At 37.8% G+C, this 26620-nt stretch overlaps 4 protein-coding genes across 7 annotated transcripts in view; 2 read left to right on the top strand and 2 right to left on the bottom strand.

Annotated features, from left to right (window-relative positions):
- Positions 1 to 2276, bottom strand: part of syde1 (synapse defective Rho GTPase homolog 1) — a 26611-nt gene extending 24335 nt beyond the window's left edge. For 2 of the 4 annotated variants that reach the window (XR_013782563.1, XM_079388793.1), the window contains exon 1: positions 613 to 2276. Coding sequence is in view for 2 of the 4 variants with exons in the window: in XM_079388793.1 (XP_079244919.1) it covers positions 613 to 697 (85 nt within the window). In the remaining 2 variants the exon portion in view is untranslated. The remainder of the gene's footprint in view (positions 1 to 612) is intronic. The other 2 variants (XR_013782564.1, XM_079388794.1) reach the window with 1 other exon arrangement.
- Positions 1 to 26620, bottom strand: part of LOC306851923 (alpha-actinin-2) — a 349741-nt gene that overhangs the window by 55042 nt on the left and 268079 nt on the right. The gene's annotated exons all lie outside the window — the stretch shown is intronic.
- On the top strand, positions 1904 to 16450 carry cyp4f3 (cytochrome P450, family 4, subfamily F, polypeptide 3). The gene is made up of 13 exons (XM_079388795.1): positions 1904 to 2007; positions 2170 to 2369; positions 4139 to 4283; positions 8261 to 8314; positions 9283 to 9410; positions 10388 to 10509; positions 10578 to 10866; positions 11627 to 11693; positions 11766 to 11895; positions 13156 to 13289; positions 13377 to 13441; positions 14772 to 14854; positions 16092 to 16450. The coding sequence occupies exons 2-13, from the start codon at positions 2181 to 2183 to the stop codon at positions 16264 to 16266; spliced, it is 1581 nt and encodes a 526-aa protein (XP_079244921.1). The 5' UTR covers positions 1904 to 2007; positions 2170 to 2180; the 3' UTR covers positions 16267 to 16450.
- On the top strand, positions 16981 to 25750 carry LOC306852477 (tripartite motif-containing protein 16-like). Its single transcript, XM_079389345.1, has 6 exons — positions 16981 to 17581; positions 20287 to 20382; positions 20741 to 20974; positions 21071 to 21230; positions 21915 to 21974; positions 22983 to 25750. Exons 1-6 carry the CDS (start codon positions 17015 to 17017, stop codon positions 23510 to 23512), a joined length of 1647 nt encoding a protein of 548 aa, XP_079245471.1. The 5' UTR covers positions 16981 to 17014; the 3' UTR covers positions 23513 to 25750.

The following is a 26620-nucleotide window of genomic DNA, read 5'->3' as shown; positions in this document are numbered from 1 at the left end:
GACACTTATCTTAAAAAACATTTGATGTAAAGGCAAAAAAAAAAATAGCTTAAAATAGCATCTTTAGAAAACTAAAATGCTATTTTTATTATTTAGAATAGGAGCAAATAGTGCAGGATTATTAGGATTATTAATAGGATGGATTGTTTATGGTTAAATTGGATCAGATAATGAAGGAGAAACATCACCATCTGCTCCAATTTACTAAAAAATAACAATATTTGATAAAATAATATTTCCTCCTTTTCTAGTTTTTAAAATCAGCTTAATAAATTGATGATGCATGTCCAGAGCTGGAACTGTATTATTTATGTAACATAAATCTATTATGAATAAGTTTTTACGACATCACAATTATTCTTACAGTCGTCTAACTTCTGACTGGCAGATATAAGTAAAAAATATATAATAACAGCCTAACTATAGGAAGCATATATTATAAGTGCAGTATTTTTTTTTTTGAACTATCAAACTTATTTGAGAGTAAATTCCAGTAACAGATCTACAGCATTGTTGTCAGCTCTAAGCTGTTCTTCAGTATTTTAGCTTCATCTGTATGCTGCTGTAACATTAATAAAGCTATATTTCAATGATTGTGTTTGAGGGTCTCACCTGTGAGTTTGGGGTCCGTCTTGCGGCGGAATCGCTCTTTTGCCCGGAGTTTGGAGAAGGTTCGTCTGAGCAGCGGCTCCGCCATCACTGAAGCGCCTCATTCGCCTCGCGATCTCCGCCGAAACTCACGGAAAAGCGCGGAGACCGAGCAGAAGAACGGAGCTGCGCGGATCATGATGCAGCGACACAGGAAACACATTCCACACATTCCACTGCTGGGAGACGTGCACGCGCGCCGCGAGGCATCATGGGAAGTGTAGTTCACAGTCTACGGACATAGACATATTAAATATGTAAATAAGTATTTATTATGTCTATGTATACGGACAGACTCACAGATGATTACTGCAAAAATAAAAATACTGCAATTCGACTTACATTTCTAGAACATATGAAAGCCCGTTTCTGCCACTGAATAAAAAAAATATTTTTTCTCACAATTGTGAATTTACATCCCACAATTGAGAGTTTAATTGTGAGATAAAAAGTCGCAATTACCTTTTCATTTTTTTATTCAGTGGCATGAACGGGCTTCTATACACAAACAGAAACTAGGCCTAACATCCAAAATTTTTCCTAATTTTTAAATTATTATTTAACTACCAAAACTAAAGATGTTACAGCCTACACAAATTAACAATTAAAAATGAAAAATTAACATTAGCCTAATTTAAGAAATGAATACTCGCAACATAGTGAGGTCACGTCTTTAAATAAATAATCATGACAAGAAGACAGTTCAGCGATTTAGAAACATTTCAAAACAATGTTCCCACAACGTTTTTATAACCTAAACGTGTTACCTGGACTGATAGATAGATAGATAGATAGATAGATAGATAGATAGATAGATAGATAGATAGATAGATAGATAGATAGATAGATAGATAGATAGATAGATAGATAGATATCAATAATGATATATTATTATTATTATACAGCAGCGCTATCTACCGGTGTGAATTATGTAAATGTGTGAATTATATGTAAAAGTGTGTTCAACACAAACATGTATTCGACATATGTAACAAACTACTTTCACTGCATGCACATTCGAGTTAGTTTCCCGGATTCAAATACAAATATACTATATTTAATAAATTATCATTATGAATATTAACATTTATAACATTTAAAACTTCGATCTAAGCACCTTCTGTGGTGTAATGTGATGAACCAAATAATTTGTCATTAACCTTCAGTGATGTGCATGAATCATATCAGACTTCATTAATCATATATGACGCGCAGTATATCATATGTTGCGTGTTTATAGCTAATGCATCAGGACCCGGAACTGCCAAACCCTTCAGAAGCAGCTCATCATAAAGTTCGGATTCATGTGACATTGAGCGCACAGAAGTGTTTATAGCGGATATACGTGTATTTAAAAGCGTGAGTGCGTTTATAGCATTTATAAGTATTTATATTGTATATTATGTGTAGGCTATTATACGTGCATTAATGTGCTCGATTTTAATTTCATTTTTGATTGGCGCGTGACGCTTTGATCCGGTGATTATTAATGTTGGAGACTAAAGAGGTTTATCTCCGCAGGTTTTTGGTGAATGATGATGATGATGATGATGGTGGGTCTGATCGGGTTTCTCTCCGGTGGTTCGGTGTTTGGGGTCCTCGCGCTCTCCGCCGCGGCGCTCCTGTGCGTGTTGGCGACGCGTCTCGCTCTCAAACGTCGCGCGCTGCGATGCTTCAATCAGCCTCCGCAGAGAAACTGGATCATGGGACACATGGGACTAGTGAGTTTACCTGACACGATCAAAACTATAGAAACCATCACAGGAATTATAATGCTTTTCACTGCAAATACCATTACAAACCATCAACTTTTAACCAATAAAACCATTAAAAAACGCTTTCCTGTAGTGTGTTTTGGGACACGTTCCATTAGGATTTAGTGGTTTTAACAAGCGACCAATTACCAGCAGAGACTCACAGGCACCATTAAAGTTTCCATTAAAACCAGTACAATTCCCATTATAACCAGTACAACCATTACAAATTCTCTGATGGTTTCTATTGTTTTTTCTATAGATAGATATATAGACAGATTTATGAAGGATATATGGATGAAGGATTTTTGGGTGTAGGTCACAGTTTACTTTAGATAGGCATATTGTGCATTGCAGTGACATACTCTCTTAAACTGTATTTTTGACCTACCAGCAGAGGAAATGTTATTTCTCAAGTGACTATGAACAACAGGGAACATGTTCTTAAAAAGAGGAATGAAGGTAAAAACTGTTGAAATGCTTTGTATTTTCACAAGAACATGTGCAGTGAGCAACATCATGCATTTGGCAGGCAAAGCAGGAAAACGGGTTCTTATGAAATTGTGACCCGTTCAAATAATGTTATGGATCAATTCATCAGCTGAAATACTTTCAAGTGAAACAATAGTGATAGTCAACTTCCTGAATATACAGGAACTAGATATTTACTGCAGTCCTCTGCAAAAGATCACTATCTGGAGTCTTTGGTTTGATCTGATCAGTTGTTTTGAGAGGAGTTTTTCAGAACTGCTTTCTTCATGGGTGACAGTTCAGCATTGTTGACCAAGCATCTTATTTGCATGTTTTATGATGTTTATGCACATGCAATACTTATGTTCAGAAAAGCATTCTACCAGGATACTAATATTCCTGTAATATTTAATACATATGCTGCATTTGGTACACTGGAAAATATTATACTAAATTTCCTAAGGTAAGTGGTTGCAAACAATTTATTTTAGCTACATTTAAAAAAAAACATGCTGAATGTTAGTCAACTAAATTTGTTTATTTAAATGTAGCTTTAACTTCCTGTATGCATGCAATAACAAACATTTGTCAGAATGTGCAATACTGCAATTCGACTTCCATTTCCAGCGTGACGAGTGAACAGAAATAGGCCTAATATACACAATTTTTCCTCATTTTTAAATAATAATCGCCAAAACTGAAGACACACATACAGATTAATAATGGAAAAACAAACATTTAAACTGAATGCTATACTCACTTAATTAAACATGGTCATGTGATAGATAGATTTAACTTTATTCATAACGTTGAAAGAACACTGTCAGAAGGTTTTGAAAATGTTCACTGTTTGATATTAAGCACAGCAATGACTCTATCTATTTTATTAGCACAAAAACATTTATACATTGGACATTCGTCTACCTTATTTTAAATGTTACTATTGTTTCAGAACGTTCAGAGGACATTCAAAAGTAGCGTAATGGAATGTTCACTCAACATTTGCAAGAAAAAACATAATTGTTGCAAAACGCATACTGTATACAGTATATAGTGTGCAGTATGCAGTGAACATCTGGACAGTTTTTGTGTTTTTTTAGTGTAAACTTCAAAGTCAGAGAGGCTTTAATGTCGTTTTTTTCAGTCCTGCAGTAGCAGATCATAAAACACTTCACATGGTGTTAAAGCCACAGGAGCCGTAATTATAACGCCTGTGCTTTCAGCGAGAGATTTTCCTCAACTGAACGAGCTGCTGTGTGTTTCAGATGGGCCATAATGAAGAGGGACTGCAGGCCGTTGATGATCTGATCAAGAGGTACGTTCATTCCTGTGCCTGGTATCTGGGTCCGTTTTACGATATGGTCCGGCTTTTCCACCCAGACTACATCAAATCCCTTCTGACAGCCTCAGGTAAGAAACACACATAACCATAAAGCATGCACACTAACAGATGCTTTCTCATCAAGACTAGGATGAGTTTGTTTCTTCATTAGGTTTGGAGAAATCGTCTCAGGTTACGTATGTAACCATGGTTCCCTGAAGGGAACTTCGAGCTGCGTCGAAACGCATATGGGAACGCCTTCAGCGTGACCAGGCTCTGAATATGATGTGTAATCAGTCAAACAAGGGCGAGGCGTCACGGGCGGGGTGACGTCACGACCAGGAAGCATATAAGCACATGCGGCGGAGCCGGCTTCAGCTTCAAGTCATGAAGCAAGCGCTGGCAGGGATGCCGGAAGTGTGGCAACGCGACGCAGCGTCTCGTTCCCTTCAGGGAACCATGGTTACATACGTAACCTGAGACGTTCCCTCCCAGGAACTTCGAGCTGCGTCGAAACGCATATGGGAACGAGATACCAACGCCGCCAGACTGACAAGTCCCTGCCTGGTGTCAGGACGAAAGGACAGAGGAGCCGGGAAGTGGCTCGGATGTCGAGGTCATAGAACCTAACGAAAGTCAGAGACGTGGACCACCCAGCTGCGTTGCAGATGTCCTGCATGGAACACCTGCCCAGAAGGCCTTGGAGGCCGCCACACCTCGGGTTGAGTGCGCTCTGACTCCCACCGGCGGGGGGAGCTCAGAGGCCTCGTATGCCAAAGCCATGGCACCCACAATCCACCTACTAAGAGAGGGCTTCGTAACAGGATGACCCCTCTTAGGCGGACCATAGCACACGGGCAGCTGGTCCGACTTTCTCCACAGGGAGGACCTTTCGATGTATGCGTCCAGTGCTCGCACTGGACACATACGGTTGTGCTTCTCCTGGTCTGCCTCCCCGAAGGGAGGAGGACAGAAGGCCTGCAGTACGACCGGCTGTGGAACGACCGATGGGACCTTCGGAACATACCCCACGCGGGGGTAGAGGAATACTTTTGCCGAACTGGGCGCAAAGTGAATAGAGGCCGTAGTCAGGGCCTGAAGGTCACTCACCCTCCTCAGAGAGGTGATAGCCAATAAGAAAACGGTCTTGATAGTGAGGAGTCTCTCAGTTATCTCCTGAATGGGCTCGAAAGGTGCATTGCACAGAGCCTCCAGAAACACAGCCAGATCCCACGTAGGGACGAGATCGTACCGGAGGCCTCAGCCTCAGCGCACCGCGGAGGAAACGTGTAACTAGGGGGTGTCTACCCACTGACTGGCCACCGGTAAGGGCGTGGTATGACGAAATACCTGCCACGTAGACCTTAACAGTGGAATGGGTTACCCCTGCGGAGAAACGGGCCTGCAGGAACTCCAGTACTGCACCAACGGGGCAGTTGACTGGGTCGAGCTGGCGGTCCCCGCACCAAGAAGTGAAGAGCCTCCACTTCAAGGCGTACAGTTTCCTCGTAGAGGGAGCTCTGGATTGGAGAATGGTCTCGACAACCTCGGTTGACAGACCGGAAGCTATGAGCTGTGCCCCCTCAGGGGTCACACCAACAGCTTCCATAACTCCGGGCGAGGGTGCACCTCGGTGCCCCCGGCCTGTGAGAGGAGGTCCCTCCTGACGGGCACTTCCCACGGACTGACCTCTGGGTTCCGAGAAGTGGCCAGACCGCTGTTTCGATGCGGCGCACCGGAATGAGACGCGTAATCTGGCGGCTGAGGCGAGTTTCTCAGGCCCGCTGAAATCACAGGCGGAAGAACCTGAGAGTAACACTCGCTGGGACCTGCTGTGCCCTGGAACTGCAGGGTTGACAGACAAATCCCCGGAGGGCACCGAGGGGAGACGGTCACCGTGTGCAGCGGTGCAAGCCGCTCCACCCCAGTAGGGGTCGCCCTCCGCGGTCCTGGGGCTCGCTCGTCAGGACCTTTTGCGCGAGGAGCTGGTATGCGGAGGAGGCTGCGCCCGCCCAGCAGCCACCTGAGTTTAGAGAGCGCCCATACCCTCTACCCACCAAAGATGTTGTAAGCAGAGCAGGAGCCTTCAAAGGCGATGCCGTAGAGGGAGACAGATAGCTCGCAAGCGTCTGTTCAACCCGCGGCATCGCCGCATACCCGCACTCATTCAGTTCCCGCGGGAACGAATGGCCGGAACGAAAAGATTTCACCCGCGATCTCGACACCTCGGTGAGGAGATTGGGGAAAACGGAAGGCTCCTGTGTATTAGTAGCTCTCTGGGGCGAGAGAGGCGGCGAAACCTCGTCAACGCTCATCACATCAACCTCCTCGGAGGACGCAGCGTCAAGCCCTCGTCTCGGGGGAAGAGACCGCTTCCGAACCGAGAGACGGGGATCAGGCGCGGGAGGAGATAGGGACATGCCCGTCTGACTCTCGCCAGCCAGATCAGCCTTTTTCTCTTTTTTTTGTCTCTCTCTGCAAGCCCCGCGAGCGCAGCCGCCGCTCTGCCTTTTTTCTCTCTTTTTTTACGGCAGAAGCGGGACCGACTTTATTCATTTTATGCTTGTGCAAACACTGCAGCTTACAAAGCTCATCTCTATTAAACTGGGGCGAAAGAGGCGGCGAAACCTCGTGAACGCTCGTCACATCAACCTCCTCGGAGGAAGAGTACCGCTTCCAAGCCGAGAGACGGGGCGTCAGATCTGGCGGATACAGGAGGAGATAAGGACATGCCCGTCTCACACTCGCCAGCCAGATCAGCCTGCGAGCCCCACGAGTGCAGCCGCCGCTCTGCCTCGAGACCGATTCTGCGTGCTCCGCACCCAGGCAGACCACGCACAAATCGTGTGTCCTCGCTCGTGATATAGCGAGGGCAAGGATGCACACACGACTCAAAACGTGGTCTGAAAGCTTCACCCCTGAGCTTGCCCTTGGCTTTGGCATGAAACTGAATGCTTTCCACTTAAAACTAGGACAAACAACAGTAAATAAGACTGACACACACAGAGCGCTTCGCTGAATGACAAAAAGCTGAAGCCGGCTCCGCCGCACGTGCTTTTATACTTCCTGGTCGTGACGTCACCCCGCCCGTGACGCCTCGCCCTTGTTTGACTGATTACACATCATATTCAGAGCCTGGTCACGCTGAAGGCATTCCCAGGAAGGGAACTCTCAGCTCTCAATGCTCTGCAGTGAATGGGTGCCGTCAGAATGAGAGTCCAAACAGCTGATAAAAACATCACAATAATCCACACCACTCCAGTCCATCAGTTAACATCTGGAGAACACAAAACCTGAAACAAATCCAGCATCAAGATGTTTTTAACTGAAATACGAGTCTATAATCCATAACACTTCCTCCAGTGAAAAACTCCATCTCCTGTCGTCTCTCTTACATCAAAACCCAGTCACATATTTGTTTAGAGCCGTTTTGTCTTGTAAACGCTGCTTGATCTGCAGATTTCTCTCCTGATTCAGACCAGAACACTTTCACTGGAGGAAGCGTTATTATGCATCATATTTGAGTTAAAAACATCTTAATGCTGGATGTGTTTCATCTTTTGTCTTCTCCAGATGTTAACTGATGGACTGGAGCGGTGTGGATTATTGTGATGTTTTTATCAGACTCTCATTCTGACGGCACCCATTCACTGCAGAGCATCCATTGCTGAGACACTGATGCAGAGACACATTTCTACAAACCTGATGAAGAAACAAACAGGGAGAGCATTTTTAGCAAATGTTCATATTTAGGTGAACTACTCCTTTAAATACAACCCATAACAACCAAACACCAAGGCTCTGTTTCCAAACCTACTGAGTGTAACTGAAATAAGTGAATGTCCTTGCGAAATATCCCCAGAAGTTCATCTGAGTGTCTGTCTGAAGGTTGAGGCGAGTGTTTCCGCTGCGAGGATCACATGAATTATTGCAGCGGTCGCTGTTTAATGTTCCAGAGATTCCAAACGTTTGTTAAAGAATAACACATGACTAGTGTGTAAATGATCATGGGTGATATGAATTAAGTATTGTAATAACATTAAACTCTTCATATTTGTTCTGGCAGCAAACATTACTTTCAAAGACAAGATCTTCTATGGGTTTATGAAACCTTGGTTGGGTAAGTGATGTCTAAACTCTCTGTGCTCAACAGTATGCAAGAAGAATTACACTGTTTCAAAGTTTGGGTCAGTAACTATTTGTTTTGAAAGAAATTAATGCTTTTATTAATCAAGGACACATTAAATTGACCAAAAGTGACAGTAAAGACATGTATAATGTTGTTAAAGATTTCTATTTTTAATAAATGCTGTTCTTTTGAGCTTTCTATTCATCTGTGAATCCTGAAAAATAAAATGTATCACATTTTCCACAAAAATATTGTGCAGCACAACTGTGTTCAACATTAATAATAATCAGAAATGTTTGTTGAGCAGTAAATCAGTATATTATTATGATTTCTGAAGATCATGCGACACTGAAGACTGGAGTAATGATGCAGAAAATACAGCTTTGATCACAGCAATAAATAATATTTTAACAGATATTCACATAGAAAACAGCTGTTTTACATTAGAATAATATTTCACAATTTTACAGTTTTTACCGTATTCTTTATCAAATAAATGCTGCCTTGGTGAGCAGAAGAGTTATAAAAATATATATTTTTTTAAATCTAACAAAACACAAAATTTGAATGATAATAATTATAATATAATAAAAGATAAAAATACTATATTTTTGCTATTAAATTAAATGCACAACTTTATTAGAAACAAATACGCACAACATTAAAAATATTAAATGCACAACATTAAAAATGTATACTATTTTGTATACATTTATTACAAAATAAAACACTAAAACCTGAAAATAAACCATTTTAAATGCTAAAAGTGAATTAAACCATCACAACATATAAATATAATTCAGACAACTCAACTAATATTTTTTACTGCTTTTACTGTATTTTTAATCCAATAAATGCAGAAGAAACTTCTTTCAAAACATGAAAAAATGTAACTGACCCTAAACCTTTAAACAGTATTAGTTCCTGTCTGTATGAAGCTGTTCCCGTGTGTTTTGCAGGTCATTGTCTTCTCCTGCAGAACGGTCAGGAATGGTCACGCCATCGGCGACTTCTGACTCCTGCGTTCCACTTCGACATCCTCAAAAAATATGTTTACATTTTTAATCAGTCCACCAACATCATGCATGTATGTCACACACTCACAAACATTTTAAATCTACATTTATAACACCATTAATCTCTTGGTGCTTTTGTGCATGTGAGGCTGTTTTACTGGCAGAAATACTGCAGGGCTGCAGATATGAAATATAATCTACTGTGACGACAGAGCATTTCCTGATGTTTGTGTGCTTCGTGCAGTTTAACACGTCTCACAGTTACAGTGTTTGTCAGAGCCGACCGCTGACCCACAATGAGCTTTATCGCATTTATGACATCAGATAAAACATTCAAGATACTCATCTGAAAAGAAGGAAGAATTACAATTTTCATTTGTATTTTAGTTCATGTTTAGAAATTTTGTTGTATATAGTTTTCATTCTTTTTTATTTCAGTTTTAGTTATTTTAGATTAAACAATTAAAATTAGAATTGTTGCAACTAGCTAAAAAAAATTATTTTATTTTTTCAGTTAACGTTTATTTTATTTAAGTAACATTCTTTTAATGGTTTTAATTGTAGTTGAAGTTAACAAACCCTTGGCAACTAACTAAAAATTAAGGTGTTATTTATTTATTTATAAATATTTCATTTATTTATATTTTCTCATTTTATTTCAGTTATCAAAAACGTTTTTTAAGTCAACTATAATTATTATAACTAATTATAATTAATACAGAAAACTGATATTATTTTAATGTAAAATTCCTCAAACTTTTCCCCAAATTCCCAATACTGTATTTTATCATTCTTAAAATATGCTTCATGTTCTTTAAGTGAAATATTATTTATTATTTCCTTAGATTTTACAGTGAAATTGTGAGCTGGACATGTTTTTGTGCATGTTTATCTTTTGCAGAATCATCACAATAGCATTTGTTTTCACACTGCCTTGCAAACGGAAGATGAATGTGTGTGTGTGTGTGTGTGTGTGTGTGTGTGTGTGAGGAGCTCTGCATGACCCGCGGTGTGTTCTGTGGTTGTGTGTGTTTGTTGTGGGCCTCAGGCTAAATGGCGCCGCCTGCTGGACGAGGGGAAGGTCAGTCTGGACATGTTTGAGCACATGAGCTCGATGACGCTGGACAGTCTGCTCAAATGCACCTTCAGCTGCGACAGTCTCTGTCAGGGGTGAGTGTGTCCATACATCACACACCAATACAAGAAAACTCGCTTGTAAACTCACGTCTGTCTCTCAGGAAACCCAGCGGATACATCGCAGCTATTCTGGATCTGTCTAAACTGGTGGTTCAGAGGCAGCATTATCTGCCGTATCACTGGGACTGGCTATACTGGCGCTCCGAACAGGGACGGTGCTTTCGCAAGGCCTGCGACATCGTGCACCAGTTCACGGCGGAAATCGTACAAGAACGCCGTGCCCAACTCGACCAGCAGGGGTCCGCAAAGAACCGCACGGAAAACCTGGAATACACAGGAGGATACAAGAAAAAAGACACGGATCTCATCGATTTACTGCTGCTGTCAAAAGTATGTTTTTTAAACAAACATGCATAAATTCGTTAAGATTTGCTCTTCTGCTCACCAAGGCTGCATTTATTTGATCAAAAATACGGTAACACTTTATTTTAGGCTCTCTTAACTAGTTGCTTATTAGCATGCATATTACTAGAATATTAGCCATTTATTAGTAGTAATTAAGCACATATTAATGCCTTATTCTACGTGAACTTATTCTCCATTCCTAATCCTACCCAATATCTTACTAACTAATAATTAATAAGCAGCAAATTAGGAATTTATTGAGGGAAAAGTCATAGTTAATAGTGAATACGTGTTCCCTATTCTAAACTGTTACCAAAAATACTTAAAAATACTCAAAAGAACAGCATTTATTTGAAATAGAAATCTTTTGTAACATGTCAGTTTTGATCAATTAAAATTTAAATATTGTGCAGCACAACTGTGTTCAACATTGATAATAATCAGAAATGTTTGTTGAGCAGTAAATCAGTATATTATTATGATTTCTGGAGATCATGTGACACTGAAGACTGGAGTAATGATGCTGAAAATACAGCTGCAGATCACAGAAATACATTACAGTTTAACACATATTCAGATAGAAAACAGCTGTTTTATATTAGAATAATATTTCACAATCTTTACTGTATTTTTGATCAAATAAATGCAGCCTTGTTGAACAGAAGAGACTTCTTTCAAAACATAAAAAATCTCGGCCAGCAGTGTAAATATATCACAAACTGTCATGTATTTGATGTAATCTCAGGATGAGAACGGCGAGGGACTGACGAACGAGGAGATCCAGGCTCATGCTGATATGTTCATGTTTGCCGGTGAGTCTCGTGTTCATATTCACTGGTTCTGTGTGTGTTTGGATGATGAAGCATCACTGGCGTCTTCATCAGGTCACGACACCACCGCCAGCGCCCTCGCCTGGATCTTCTACAACCTGGCCATGCATCAGGATCATCAGGAGCGCTGCCGAGCGGAAATCAGATCAGTGCTGCGCGACGGAGACGAAAACGACATCAGCTGGTCAGAGAAACTCACTCAGACACACACACTTTATACTGTATACTGCATACAGAAATAGCATGAGAAACAGTATGCATTATGCAACACGTTTGTATTGTTGTCATCGGACATTGTGTTTAATTCAACTAGGTCAAGATCAGCTACCAATTTAATAATTCAAACACAACAAATGGAATTTAAAACCGTTTACTTAATGTTTTAGAAAATGTGTCCCTGCAGCACAGAAGCAGTCATCAGTAACACAGATATATTTGGAGCAATAGCCAACAATACATTGTATGGATCAAAATTATACATTTCTCTTTTATGACAAAAATCATTAGGATATTAAGATCATGTTCCATGAAGATATTTTGTACATTTCCTACTGTAAACTTCATTTTTGATTAGTGATATGCATTGCTAAGAACTTCATTTGAACAACTTTAAAGGAGATTTTCTCAATATTTAGATTTTTCTGCTCCCTCAGATTCCAGATTTTCAAATATTGTCCGATCATAACAAACCATACATCAATGGAAAGATTATTTATTCAGCTCACAGATAATGTATAAATAAAAAGTTGTGCTCCAGTGTCACATATAACAAATTAGTAAATCATTTTTAAATTAATATATGAACACATATAAAACTGTTTAGTAAATTCATGTTTTAAAATGTAGTAAAATAAAATCACAAATTAAACGTTTTTAAATGCATCGTGTTATAATCTCAGAAATAAAAATATGGTTATTTTTCATTTTTAATCTTTTATTGTATTTTTTAAATGTAGTTTATATAAAACAATGAATGATTAAATAATTTTTAAACTGAAAAATATGCATCTGTTTTGTAAAATCATAGTTAACAATGCAGTTAAATAAACCCACATAAATTAGTCAAATAATAAATCATTTTTAAATGCATCCAGAAAATTAAAATCTCAGAAAATAAATAAATAAATTAATAATCATTTTAAAATTGAAAAATAAATAGGCATACAGTATATTAAAAAACAAAATAGTCAAATAAGATTTTTTTTTTTTTAAATGCATCCAGTTAAAATGTTTATTTTTAATTTTTAATAAAGTTTTTCTACATTTTGGCCTGTCTGACCAAATAATGAGTCAAGAGAGAAATGTTACAAATCAATTGAAATAAAGGTCAAGTCAAGCACATTGCACTGTGGGATACGGTGTTTGTGTATAGTGTCCTCTATTGTATACTGCACACTTTGGCAAACGTAGCACATTATCTATGCATTATATGGACACTGTGCAGGGAGGATCTGAGTCAGCTGCCCTTCACCACCATGTGCATCAAAGAGAGTCTGAGACTTCACTCGCCCGTTCTGGCGCTCACCCGCTACTACTCACAGAACATGAAGACGCCTGGAGACCTCGTCATTCCACAGGGTCAGAGACACACACACACACACACACCGCTGAAGCACTGCATCATGGGGAATAACCGTTGCTGAGGTTGCATTTGTGTGTCTGCAGGATGTCTCTGTTTGATCAGTATTTATGGTGTCCATCGAAATCCTGAAGTCTGGCCTGATCCTGAGGTCAGTCCACTCACTCGCTAATCACACATTGCTATTGTGCTGTCATTAATATATTAGTATTATAATTACTGCTGTCAAACGATTAATCGCATCCAAAATAAACGTTTTTGTTTACATAATATATGTGTGTACTGTGTATATTTATTATGTATATATAAATACACACACATACAGTATATGTTTTGAAAATATTTACATGTATATATTTATTTTCATATAATTTATATTATATATAAATATATTTAATATATACACGTAACATATTTTTCTTAAATATATACATGCATGTGTGTGTCTTTATATCTTCATAATAAATATACACAGTACACATATATATTATGTAAACAAAAATTTACATAATTATAATTATAATATTTATTAATATTTTAAATTAGGTTTTATTTTTATATGTTCAGTCTTCATTTTCATTTTAGTTTAATTTTCAGTAATTGTGTTGTGTTTTTGTCATTTTTATTTTAGTTATTTTTATTAATATTAATTTCTGTATTTCTGTTTACATTTTTTAGTTAAACAATAACAAAAAAACAATGATTAAATAAATAAATAATAATGTGTATTATTTTATTTATATTTTTAATTATAATAATAAAAATAATAAATGATTTTATTTCAAGGCACCATGTCTATTTATTTAGTTTAGCTTTTCATTCAGTATTTATATTTCAAGTAATTCAGTTTTCTTTAAATTAACACAAATGTTTTTTTTTAAAATAGTTTTCATTTTTCTTAATAACGGCACTGAACTGAGCTCATTTTTTAGAAGATATGGCAATTTTTTTATTTTCCTTTTAAAAGATGATGCATCTGTTTATTTTTATTTTCAATAACATGATTATACGGGTAGTTGCATTTCTGGGTTATTGGGCAACAAAAATTAAAACCATTAAATAACTTTTGTTGCTTGAAACAAAATAAAGATTAACTGAAATAAAATTAAATATAAGGCAACATTACTCATTGAATTTAAGTTAATGTACTAAAGTAGCTAAAACTTCAGTTGAAATAAATATGAATAAAAACTACATAGACACAAAAAAACTAATAAAATTAGCAAAATGTTAACTAAAATGAATAAAAACAGAAAAAAAAATTTAAAAAATAATTCAAAATATCAGTAAAAAATATAATAGTATCTCAGTGATACTAAAATAAACAGTTGCATTTTATAATTTGCTGTGTTGTGTTGCTGTCCATGCCCCGATCCAGACAGACCTGAGGTGTATTGTTGGCTGGTGACGCACTAATTGAGCAGCACAGCTCTGATCTGCAGTCAGTGAATGAGTTACTCCATGAGTTTTTCTCTGAGCAGGTTTACGACCCAACACGCTTCGACCCGGAGAACTCACACAGACGCTCGCCTCACGCCTTCATTCCCTTCTCAGCGGGACCCAGGTACACACACACACACACACACACACACACACACAGACAGACACAGACACACACACACACACTCACACACACACACACACTCACACACACACACACACACACACACACACACAGTGCATTATGTTGTATCCTCTGTATTTATCCTCACAAAGAATCTTTAGGCAACAGAAACGAAGCAGGAAAAAAGACAAGCAGCCAAAGAATGCATAGCCATCTGCAAAACCCAAAAACGTGACCACCACCTCTGATCACCATCCACTTTGTTAGTGACAGAAATGTCTTCTCTGAAAAACAAGAAGTAGAAATGAAACACTTTTAAAAGGCAAAACCCATATAGAATACACAAACCTCTCAAAACCAGTTGTTCTCTTACCATGAATTATCAGTCTCAGGGTATCTGGCCTGCTCATGTCTTTCTTGATGCTTCATTGCAGTTGCCTTTAAAACACAAATACAAAAAAAAAAAAACAGTAAACATTAAATTCCATTAAAAACGATAACAAGCTTTTTCTAAAACTAGACAGGCAGCTAGCCATAAAAGTAGTTTATCCTAGCTAACATACGATTTTTTTTCCTCAATAGGCTAATGGTCAACATTAACTAACACCTGAACAAAATTTCACATTAGTTAACCTAATGTTAATATAAGATAAGCGTTGCTCGTTAAAAATAATTTGAATTGAATATACAATATAGAACCACTGATCTATAATAGAGATAACCCATTATAATCCGTGATACTATCTACAGTGGATGCGGGCTGTAAACTGATGCCTCGGTATGTTTCTGAAGTACGTAGTACTCCAAGCGCTCGCGCTATTCATGACACCAAGGACAGAAGTACTGTATTTGCCAATCATTACAAGCGATGTAACACATCCAGTGTGTAGTCAGTCCCAAGCTGTTGCGGCGTTGTAGACACGGTGCAGGGCAAATCTTGTCAATACAAATGTAAGAAATTAGGAAAATAAAACAACCTCAATAGAATGACGCCAAAGAGGCCGTTACAGCAAATACAGTAGTATACAGTAATTTTTTAAAATACAGTAAGTCTGTGTATGTGGGATTTGACGTCACAGAAAATTCCCATGATGCAAAGGGTATTACAGTTACTTACTGTAAAAGGAATTTGCAGTATTATACTGGGTGATATACAGTAAATAACTGTAGAAATTACAGCAATGTCTAACAGCACACACACCCCTATACCTCCATATATGATCCTGTGGTCCTGCAGGAACTGCATCGGGCAGAACTTCGCTATGGCAGAGATCAAGGTGGTGGTGGCTCGGACTCTGTCACAGTTCCGGATCCTGCCGGGCCCCAGACCGGTGCGCCGTCTCTATCAGCTGGTGCTGAGAGCCGAGGGAGGCCTGCTGTTAAACGTCGAGAAGCTCGATCAATCCCAGTGACCAGCACTGAAACATCTCACTGTTTAATGCTTACTGTGAATTATATTTCTGTAATTTAATATCATTTCAAAAATGTGAAGTGTGCAATGCTGCACTGGTGAATCACAAACAAATATGTTTTGTAACAGTTTCAAAGCGATATATTGCTCTAACTACATATACGTATGATGCTTTGATACAACAGAAAATTGGTGTTGTTTTTATATTAATGTAATTGTTATATATATATATATATATATATATATATTCTTATAAATATTCTAATGCATTTAAACACCAGCTCTTTTTTGTGTTGTTGTTTTCTTTAACAAAATTCATATAAATATTTGGCACAGCATTGGTTCAAAGTGTAAAGCAGCAGCATTGTGTAGCCTACTATAAACATGCATGGATATTATTGGTGTGTGGATACTATGGAGGCCGTTTCTGCCATTAAATACAACATTTAAAAAAAGGTAATTGCAACTTCTTCTCTTTTTTTCTCAGAATTGTGTGAAACAAACTTGCCAATTCTGAGAAATAAAGTCACAATTCTGAGAAATGACTTTAGAGTCAGAATTGCGAGATACAAAGTTGCAATGACTTTTTTTTTTAATTCAGTGGCTAAAACAGGCTCCCATAGAATACAGTGAATCTTCTGGCACCCTCCCATTCCATACAACCCAAAACAAGGAAGTCACATGCTCATCTTTAAACTGAAACTAAACAGACTTTGTTTAACTAAACTGAAACTAAACAGCACGGTGAAATGGCGGAGGCTGCTCTCGCGCTCTGCTGTCCAGTCTGTCTGGATGTTCCCAGGAATCCCGTAACCATTCCCTGTGGACACAGTTATTGTATGAGTTGTATCACAGGCTGCTGGGATCAGGAGGATGAGAAGAGAGTCTACAGCTGCCCTCAGTGCAGACAGACCTTCAGTCCAAGACCTGCTCTCAGAAAGAACACCATGCTAGCGGATCTGGCAGAGAAACTAAGGATCGAGGTGCCCGAGGCCTCTCTCTGTTACGCTGAGCTCGATGATGTGCCGTGTGATGTCTGCTCAGGGAGAAAATACAAAGCTGTGAAATCTTGCTTGGTGTGTGTGGTGTCCTTTTGCGAGCTCCACCTGAAGCCTCACCGTGTGTCTTCAGCATATGAGGGCCATAAATTAGTTACGGCGTCTCATAAGATCAAGGAGATGATTTGTTCTACTCATAAGAAGCCGCTAGAGGTTTACTGTCAGACAGATAAACAGTTTGTGTGTTTGATTTGTGTTCTGACGGAACACAGATATCACAACATTGTGTCAGCTTCCACTGAAAGACAATCTAAACAGGTAAATGCATTCTCCATCTATGGCAGGTGCGGCTGGAAGTGATAGGCTACAGCTACGAACATGGGGTTAAGAATTGTGCTATAATAGCCCCTACAAATACAACTCATTATATACACCAACACTTTAAAAGAGACAGAGATGTAGATGTCTGTGAAAGATGTTTTCTCTGTTTTGGAGGGATGAACATTGTTAAGTTGTACCATATTTATTGCATCAAAAATGGTTAATATTTTACTATAGGTTAGGGGTGGATAATTTTATCAGTGCTTAGTGCAATTTTATCAGTGTTTTTTATTAATCATGCAACAATACGTACATTTTACTGTTATAGTTTTCATTAATAATCATTGCTATATAGATTATAACTTTACCTAGTGCTTTTATGAATGTTTTTAGTGTTTCATTCTGTAACCTACTTGTTCTACGGATCTGTGTAGTGTTAAATGCTACTGTTTTTGACAGCGTTGATAACGTTTCTGACAGATAATATCATAATATGTTTGCATTTCCATTACAGAGTGTGATATTATCAGAAATAACCTGTCCATGGGCTTTTTTGATTATTGTCAGTTTAAGTCGGCTGTCTGCGATGTAGTGTTGCCAGATATTACTATAAAACAAATAATAGTAATAAAAATTAAACCAAAATTATTTAAAATCTTTTAAAAATCTTATGCAACTTTCCACTTGAGTAACTTTCTAAAGTGTCAAATTAAGTGGAAAGAAAAGTCAAGTCCAAAAACGCTTATAATAGATAGATCTGGCAACAGATCTAGAAGCTGCACACTCACACTTATTTTCTTAGCGATAGATACTATTTACACTAAGTGCAGAAAGCTATAGATTCTATTTACACTGTTAAAATAGCGAGATTTTCTGCTATTTATACTACTTATTGCAAATAGTGGCAATTATATCTACACCTCAGTATTGTAGTACATTATAAAACAGTACACAATAATAACTTATTGAGTGTAAATTCTAATTTTAATTCAAATTATTAAATGGTTATGCTTATTGGGACAATAAAGTCCTCCCTACCCGATACTTTATTTTCAACTTTTAGATTATGCCTTTCCGATGCGATATGAGATTTGAAAAGGGAGAAAAATAGGTCGGCAAGAGGTAGTTTTCAACTCTAGTTGATCGCATCAGATAACACACACCTAGCCATCTACACTATTGAAGCTGATGTTAAATGACCATCTTTTTCTCTACTGTTGACTGTCCCAATCAGACATTGGTGGGTGGAGTTACTGTAAATAGCCTCTGCCAACAAGGCACTCCGACACTCCGTAAACCAATTATACATGCAGACATACATATGAGGAGTTTTAAACAGCAAATTAGTCATTCAGAGAACAAATTTAATTTTTGAACATGACAAATTTACCGAGGCCCGGTGTTCTGTCCATTTGTGCAAACTTACCTGTCAGATATTGCCACCTCCCATTAAAGCAATAGGTAGTAGTATAATTCGACAATGAAAACCTGTCAAATTATGGTTGCAAATAGACCATATCCTGCTAGAAGGGATACAGCTATGGCCGGAAATAGGGCTGCACGATAAATCGAAGTGAAATCGAATTCACGATTAGACAGAAGCTTGTCATGCGTATCTTTCAGTGAAGCACGGTTCTGATCATCAGTAGTAAATCACCATCCGAAGGCTCTCGTGCTGAAACTCCAAATACACCCTGCAGAAGAAACCAAGGAAATCTCAAACAGAACAGAAGATTTAACTGCTTTCATTGATTCAACGTGACTAATAAACACAGGACAATATATGGTTTATCTGAGTTCTTATTATTATAATTATAATAAAATATATCTATAATGAAATGCTAACTGACATAACCTTTATCACTACTTAGAATAGTATGAAATATGTTGTGTGCTTTATTCTGTGTAAGAAGCCACATCATCTCACAGAACGTATTATTATTATTTAAAATTGGCTGAGGTTATGAGGTGAGTTTGGAGTAAAAACATTATTAAATGTGGTATTTTCACATGCTTTCAGATAAAGCAGCATTTACAGAGCCGTAGTTCACTGAGAAGCTACGTAAACAGCTGTCATTATCGCAAACTATTTCTTCGATTTCATAATTGTACGATTATATCGTATACAATTTTTTTTGCGTAGATTGTGATGTGAGAGAACTACGGCTCTGTGTAGTAAATGCTGCTCCATCTCAAAGCAGGTGATGGAGATTTACTACTAATCACAGAACCAGCTTACTGACAAGATGCACATGACAATCGCATTCGATTAATCGTGCAGCCCTAGCCGGAAACCTACAATAAATACATTTTTCTACCTATTAGAATGTTTTATTAGAGTCTACACCTACCCCAACCCCAAACCTACACCTTACAGTAATGCAAATACATTAATTATTGTTGCTCAGCGTGAGAAAAAGGATGCAATATTGATGTGCGCATGCGCAGTAAGCCCTGGTAGGACAATCTGACGGGTAGGATAAAATGTCAGGACACTGGTCTTCATTTGTGGTCTGAAGTGTTTGTGTAACTCTAAACAGAATCAATATTCAGCTCAAGTCAGTTCAATGTTGTTTCAGTTCAGAAGAAGGTGATGCAAGCATGTCATATAAATATGATCTTTATTCAGGGAATTCATATGAATTATTCTGCGCCTTTACATCATTTATAGGCATTAGTTGAAGTAATGTGTTTGTCCACAGATAGAGATTGAAGAGATGCAAAGGAACACAGAAAAGATAATTCAGAGAAGAGAGAGTGAATTAACCAAACTCACAACATTAGCAGAGACAATCAGGGTGAGTTTTGTGTAATACTAACCAAAAATGACCCAAAAATGGAAACTGTCATCATTTACTCGCCCTCAAGTTGTTCCACACCTGTAAGACTTTCTTTCTTCTGTTGAACACAAAAGAAGATATTTTGAAGAATGTTGGGAATCAAACAGTTGCTGGAAGCCATTGACCTCCAGTGCCCACTCCCCCCCCACTGGAAGTCAATGGCATGTAGCATGTAGGTTTGGAACAACTTGAGGGTGAGTAAATGATGACAGAATTTTAATTTTGTGGTGAACTATCCCTTTAAGTTTATTAAGTTGAAGGGTGTTGGACATTATTTACAGGACCCTCTCACTAAATCCCTTGTGTTTGCTAACAGATCTCTGCCCAGGGAGCAGTGGACGACATGGAGAAGGTCTGTACTGAGTTGACAGAGTCCATTAAGGCCCAAAGCAGTGAGATCATCCGTCTGATCAGAGCTCAGGAGGAGACGGCCATCGGTCAGTCTGAGGCCATTCAAGAGCAGCTACATCAGGACATTTCTGAGCTTCAGCAGCGAGATGCAGACCTTCAGATGCTTTTACATTATGAAGATGACTTCCTGTTCCTCCAGGTTTCAGTACTAGCCTATTTTTCATCCTGTGGATCACTGCTTTTAAATTGATCTGTTAACAAAACGCTCTGTTTGTCTTCCTTTGTTTTGTTGTAGAGTATTAGGTCTCTTTCAAATCCTCCAATGCTTGAAAATTCACCCAGAGTTCATTTGAGTCGTAAAGGCATATTCAAACATGTAAGGAAATCAATCTCTGAGAGAAATGACAGAATAATGGGTTTACTCAAGGAGAGCCACATACAGTTATCCGAGAAAGGTGCAGTTACCGCACTCACCCCATTATACAAATTTATTACTAACAACATGAATCAAAATCTTCAGCTCTTTGTAAGACATAACAATAAACATGCATGCAAGACATTACAATTTCAGAACTGTAAAGGCCTGTTCACACCAAGGATTATAACAATAACTAAACAGTTTTAATAATCACTCGTACTCTAAAAGAACAGGAAAGTCCACACCACAACTATAACGATAACTGCACAGAGCAATGAAAACAAAGATCGGTTCGGTTTAAAGAGCTTGAGTATTTAAACTAATGCTGTCAGTTATTGAAAATTTGAATATAATTAATCACATGATGTACCGATTAATCTAACTAATTGCAAATTAGATGCACATCAATTTTGGCTGAGAAATTACCCCCCAAAAGATCATTTAAATCATTGCATGAATAATGATAAGAAATGGGTATGTTTTATTTATTCATGTTACTATAGGAAATAGAACGTTATGGTGCTTTGGTGTGAACTACAATATTGTTATTGTTATAGTTCTTGTAAACGGGCCTGTCCAGTTACACTACCATGATGCTCTTCACATGTACACAAGGCCCACCGTACATTCCCTTTTCGCTCAAAATTACATCGCATTTTTGTAAAGGGCCAAGAATGATGTTAATGCTGACTTTGAATTGTTTTTCTGCATTCCTCCACAGTTCAAAAAGTTCAGATTTTCCTGCCTCTCCACCCCAAGAACCGAGACGATTTTGTGTCGTGTAAGTGATCATTTTCAGGCATATGTTATTTTTATTTCATTATTTACATTTACATTTAGTCACTTAGCAGATGCTTTTATCCAAAGTGACTTACAAATGAGGACATTAGAAGCAATCAGAATCAACAAAAGAGCAATGATACGCAAGCGCTGTGACAAGTCTCAGTTAGCTTAACACGGTACACATAGCAAGGTTTTTTTTATTATATAATAAATAAAAAGAAAACAGATAGAATAGAAAAAGATTAGAGCAAACTCGTGTTAGAGGCCTTTTTGCTTTTGTTAATTGTATAATAAATAAAAAGAAATAGATACAGAATAGAATACAAACAAATTAGAAAAGCTAGTGTTAGTTTATTAAGAAAACAAGCAGTAAATGAATAGAGTGCAAGTCTAAAAGGGACAAGTTTTTTTTTTTTTTTTTAAAGAATAGAATTAGAATAGAAAGTGCTAGAGTTAGAGGCTCAAATAAAGATGGAAGAGATGTGTTTTTAGCCAATTCTTGAAGGATTCAGCTGCTGGGATTGAGTTGGGCAGGTCATTGCACCAGGAGGGAACAGTTAATGTAAAAGTCTGTGAAAGTGATTTTGTGTCTCTTTGGGATGAACAATAAAGTGACGTTCACTTGCAGAGCTTCTAGAGGCACATACGTCTACGGTGCAGAGCCAGTGGTGGTTCTGTAGGCAAACATTAATGCCTTGAATTTTATGCAAGCAGCTATTGGTAGCCAGTGCAAATTGATGAACAGAAGTGTGATGTGTGTTCTTTTCAGCTCATTAAAAATTATTTTGTGTTCAGTTGTGTATTAACTGTAATGGTTTGATAGAACTGGAAGACCTGTCAAGAGAGCATTGTAATAATCCAGCCTGGACAGAACAAGAGCTTGAGTTGTTCAGCATGATCTGAAAGAAAGAGTCTGATTTTCTTGATGTTGAATAAAACAAATCTGCAGGACCGGGCAGTTTTATGCAGCACAGCTGAAATAAAAGTTTGTTTTTCTCCTGTGCAGATTCCTATACCATGACACTGGACCTCAATACAGCTCATAACAATCTCCATTTTTCGGAAGGAAACACCAAACTGGCGTGGGGTACAGCACAGTCGAATCCGGATCACCCAGAGAGATTTGATAGATGGTGGCAGGTCTTAAATAAAGAGGGTTTGACTGGCTGCTGGTACTGGGAGGTGGAGTGGAGCGGCACAGTCGTCATAGCGGTTTCATACAAGAGCATTAACACTAAAGGTCCTGGAAATGAATGTGGATTTGGACACAATCATCAGTCCTGGTGTTTGTGCTGCTCATCTTCTCAGTACACTTTTAGGCATGGTAATGCTGAGACGAAACCACTCAAAATTCCCAGCTCATCTCGAGTAGGAGTATATGTGGATCACAGTGCAGGAACTGTGTCCTTCTACAGCGTCTCCAACACCATGAGCCTCATCCACAAAGTCCAGACCACATTCACTCAGCCCGTCTATCCGGGGTTTGGTTTCAGGCTCGGGTTTTTAGGCTCCATTCAAATCTCTCCCACAGCTTGAAATAAAAAATCCTGAGATCTTTTTCGTTTCAGTTTAAAGTAGCATTTATATATTGTGTGAAAATCTGTACTTCTGTTTTAAAATCTTGACATACGCTTCAAACATTATAATGCACAACATGATAACTTTTGTTAGTCTATAATAAGTAAATCCGCTTCACCAGCTAATTACATTTACATTTATTCATTTATCCAAAGCGACTTACAATTGGGGAATACATCAAGCGATTCTTCTTAAAGAGGCAAATAGAAACAGGAAGTGTTCATAATGCCAAGTTTCAAGCATTGTTCAAAGAAGCTAGACTGGGAGAGATTAAAGCTGCAGTCCGTAAATGTTGCCTCTTTGTCGCCATCTCTGTTTGAAAACCTGGAATTGCAGCTTTCTGCAGAATTATCTCCGGCTCGGCTTCAGCACGGATTAATCTAATGTTTTGAGGTGAATGTGTAGCTGTCAGTCACCGCACCGGTGTGGATGCTTACTGTACTTCGCAATCACAGATTCTAGCCTACGTCTTGCAATATATGACCCAAATATGAATGTTCACCATATATTGCCATCTGAACAAGTACAGTAAGTAACAAGTCTCCCACGTTTGTTCTGACCAACTGAGGAAAAAAGCATTAGCCTACCATAAATTGCGCTACTAATGGTGATTTAATCTAAAGATCGGTTAGATCATATCACATTAAACCGTGCAAATTATTATTTTTGTTATATTTTATTCTCAAATTATTAATGTTATAAACATCAGCATTGTGTGACTATGAGTATAGTGTGTATTGGCGTGTAGATTTAAATTTCTGTACAGTCTAATCTCTAATTGTCATGCCATTCGAATTTCATATTAAGAAATTCTTCTAACCCAAAAAGCAAACTATGCTCCCTTCGAACTGGTTTTCTTTAAAATACAAATCTTGTGTAATCCCAGGCTATCTTTAATCAGAAGCATATTTAAAACTGGAATATAATTTAATTTCACTTTCTCTCAATTTATTCACTCAATATAATTTAATTTTAATTTCATTCACATGTGTTTCATAAACACATAATCCTTTCCGGATTACAATCTTCCATCAAAATGATGCATTTAATTATTCCAGCTGCTGTGAGAAAAGACTATAAACAATCCGCCGCCTGCAGGATCTTCACGTGCTATAACCTACTAGCCGGGACAACTTCTTTATGTTTACAGACGTGACGTAATGACGCAGTGCCATGCTCGAATCTCCTGCGAAAACCTACCCGTACCACTCAAATCAGAAATCATTATTATAAGCTAACCGTTGTGAATCGGGCTAAAGTAAGGTGGTAGTTTTGAACACTGGCCGGTTATGTACTTGCTCAAATATTGATTTTGGATAATTTTTAACCCAAAAAAGATACAGACTGCAGCTTTAAAGAAAATAAAAAAAATTTTTTTAGGATGAAGTCAAATATCGATGAAATTTCATCTCTCTTAATTACTCGTAGGGTTGCAAAAAGCTGGAAAATTTCCAGTAAATTTGGGAAACTTTCCGTGAATTTTGGAAATATTCCTGGGATTTTTGGAAAGTTTCCGGAACTTTTCCACCCCTTTGCAACCCTAATTACTCTTCAACAGCGATGCTATATAGAGCTATTGCAAAAAAGGAAGTTCAAAGATAAAATTCTAAAGGCAGCTGTGCACTTGTTTTTCTGCATAACCAATATTCGCTATACTATTCGGTGCTATTCTGAATATTGCACACTCAGACATACAAGCTAAATTAACTGTTACAAAAAAAGTTAACACTTTACAATGAGGTCTCATTATCTAACATTAATTAAATGCATTAACTAACATTAAAAAGTAAAGAGTGTAAAGACTCCACCGGGCTGGGAGACCGGCAAAGGATATAAGTATCGCTTTTTATTTTTATTTTATTTATTTATTTCATTTATATGTTTACTATTGAAATGCAATATTGAAATGTTGTATGCATTTGTCAATTTTATTTAATTTCTGTATTTTCTTAAATGTGCGTGTATAGAGTATTTACAGAGTTTTAACTCTTAGTTTTAGTTACTTTTTCTTATTTGCAAGTCGCTTTGGATAAAAGCATCTGCTAAATGACTAAAAGTAAAGTAAGTAAAGTAACATTAACATAGCAATATATTTGTTACTGTATGTATTACTCTTTGTTAATGTTAGTTAATAAAAATACAACTGTTCATTGTTAGTTCATGTTAGGTCAGGTCAATTAAATAATATGAACACACAACGTTTGATTTTAATAATGTATTAGTAAAAGTTGAAATTAACAATAATAACTACGATTAACTCTTTCCCGGCCAAACACGGAATATTCCGGGTTTCCGCGTTCTCTCTGTTATACGCTAGGAGGGCGCTATTATGCATCTCTGCCTAATGCTACCGAGTGAAGGGTCGATCCAGAAAGTGTTAAAGGCCTGTGCAAACTTTAGGGATCCTGGGATCATGATGGACATGATCTATTGCATCTTTGCTTTGATAATAGCTATTAGCCTACTGAATATGATCCAGATGTAGTATTTGATACAAATACGCTTTTTGCTCAAAATGTTGCTTTTTTTAATTAAACCTACCTACATTCTTTCTTATAAACACTATGGTGTGTCGTTGAGGAATGAATTGCTGTGTCCAAATTCACATACTATCCATCCTAAATAGTATTGAAAAATAGAATTAGTAGGCCTATGTCCCAAATCGTAATATGTTGAAAAGAATATGCCAAAGATTCCCGGATGGTCTACTACTTCCGGTAGAAATTCGAAGTGCAGAACGATGCACACTCTAACGACTGGAACTACAAACAGGCAAAAAAGGTGTTAAAAACTACAAACATGGCGGATATGTGAGACTGACGGACAGGTAGAGAAAGGGGTTTGTATAATAAATAAATATCTAACCTGATGAAAAAATATTTATTTAATGTTATCCGTGTTATCTCTCATCTGCAGCAACATTGTGCATTTACAGTATTCGCTAAATATTTGGTGGCATATAATATTAACATAATTATACAGAACGTTAATTAAGTAAATAGATAGACGAATAGAAAAGGAAATATACATATATAACTATAAATATAACCAGTTCTACAATAATAT

The sequence above is a fragment of the Barbus barbus genome, assembly GCF_936440315.1.
Source record: "Barbus barbus genome assembly, chromosome: 32".
Classification (NCBI taxonomy): Eukaryota; Metazoa; Chordata; class Actinopteri; order Cypriniformes; family Cyprinidae; genus Barbus; species Barbus barbus.
Note: the sequence above shows the minus strand (reverse complement) of the source record. Positions and strands in the feature narration are given on the sequence as shown.

Bases quoted from the DNA above. Each gene is read 5' to 3' on its own strand.
- cyp4f3 (XM_079388795.1), top strand. From the start codon at position 2,181: ATGATGATGATGATGATGATGGTGGGTCTGATCGGGTTTCTCTCCGGT. The intron at 8,315-9,282 runs GTAAGTGATGTC...TGTGTTTTGCAG, and splicing joins GTTTATGAAACCTTGGTTGG to GTCATTGTCTTCTCCTGCAG. The intron at 9,411-10,387 runs GTATGTCACACA...TGTGGGCCTCAG, and splicing joins AGTCCACCAACATCATGCAT to GCTAAATGGCGCCGCCTGCT.
- LOC306852477 (XM_079389345.1), top strand. From the start codon at position 17,015: ATGGCGGAGGCTGCTCTCGCGCTCTGCTGTCCAGTCTGTCTGGATGTT. The intron at 20,383-20,740 runs GTGAGTTTTGTG...GTTTGCTAACAG, and splicing joins CATTAGCAGAGACAATCAGG to ATCTCTGCCCAGGGAGCAGT. The intron at 21,231-21,914 runs GTGCAGTTACCG...ATTCCTCCACAG, and splicing joins CATACAGTTATCCGAGAAAG to TTCAAAAAGTTCAGATTTTC.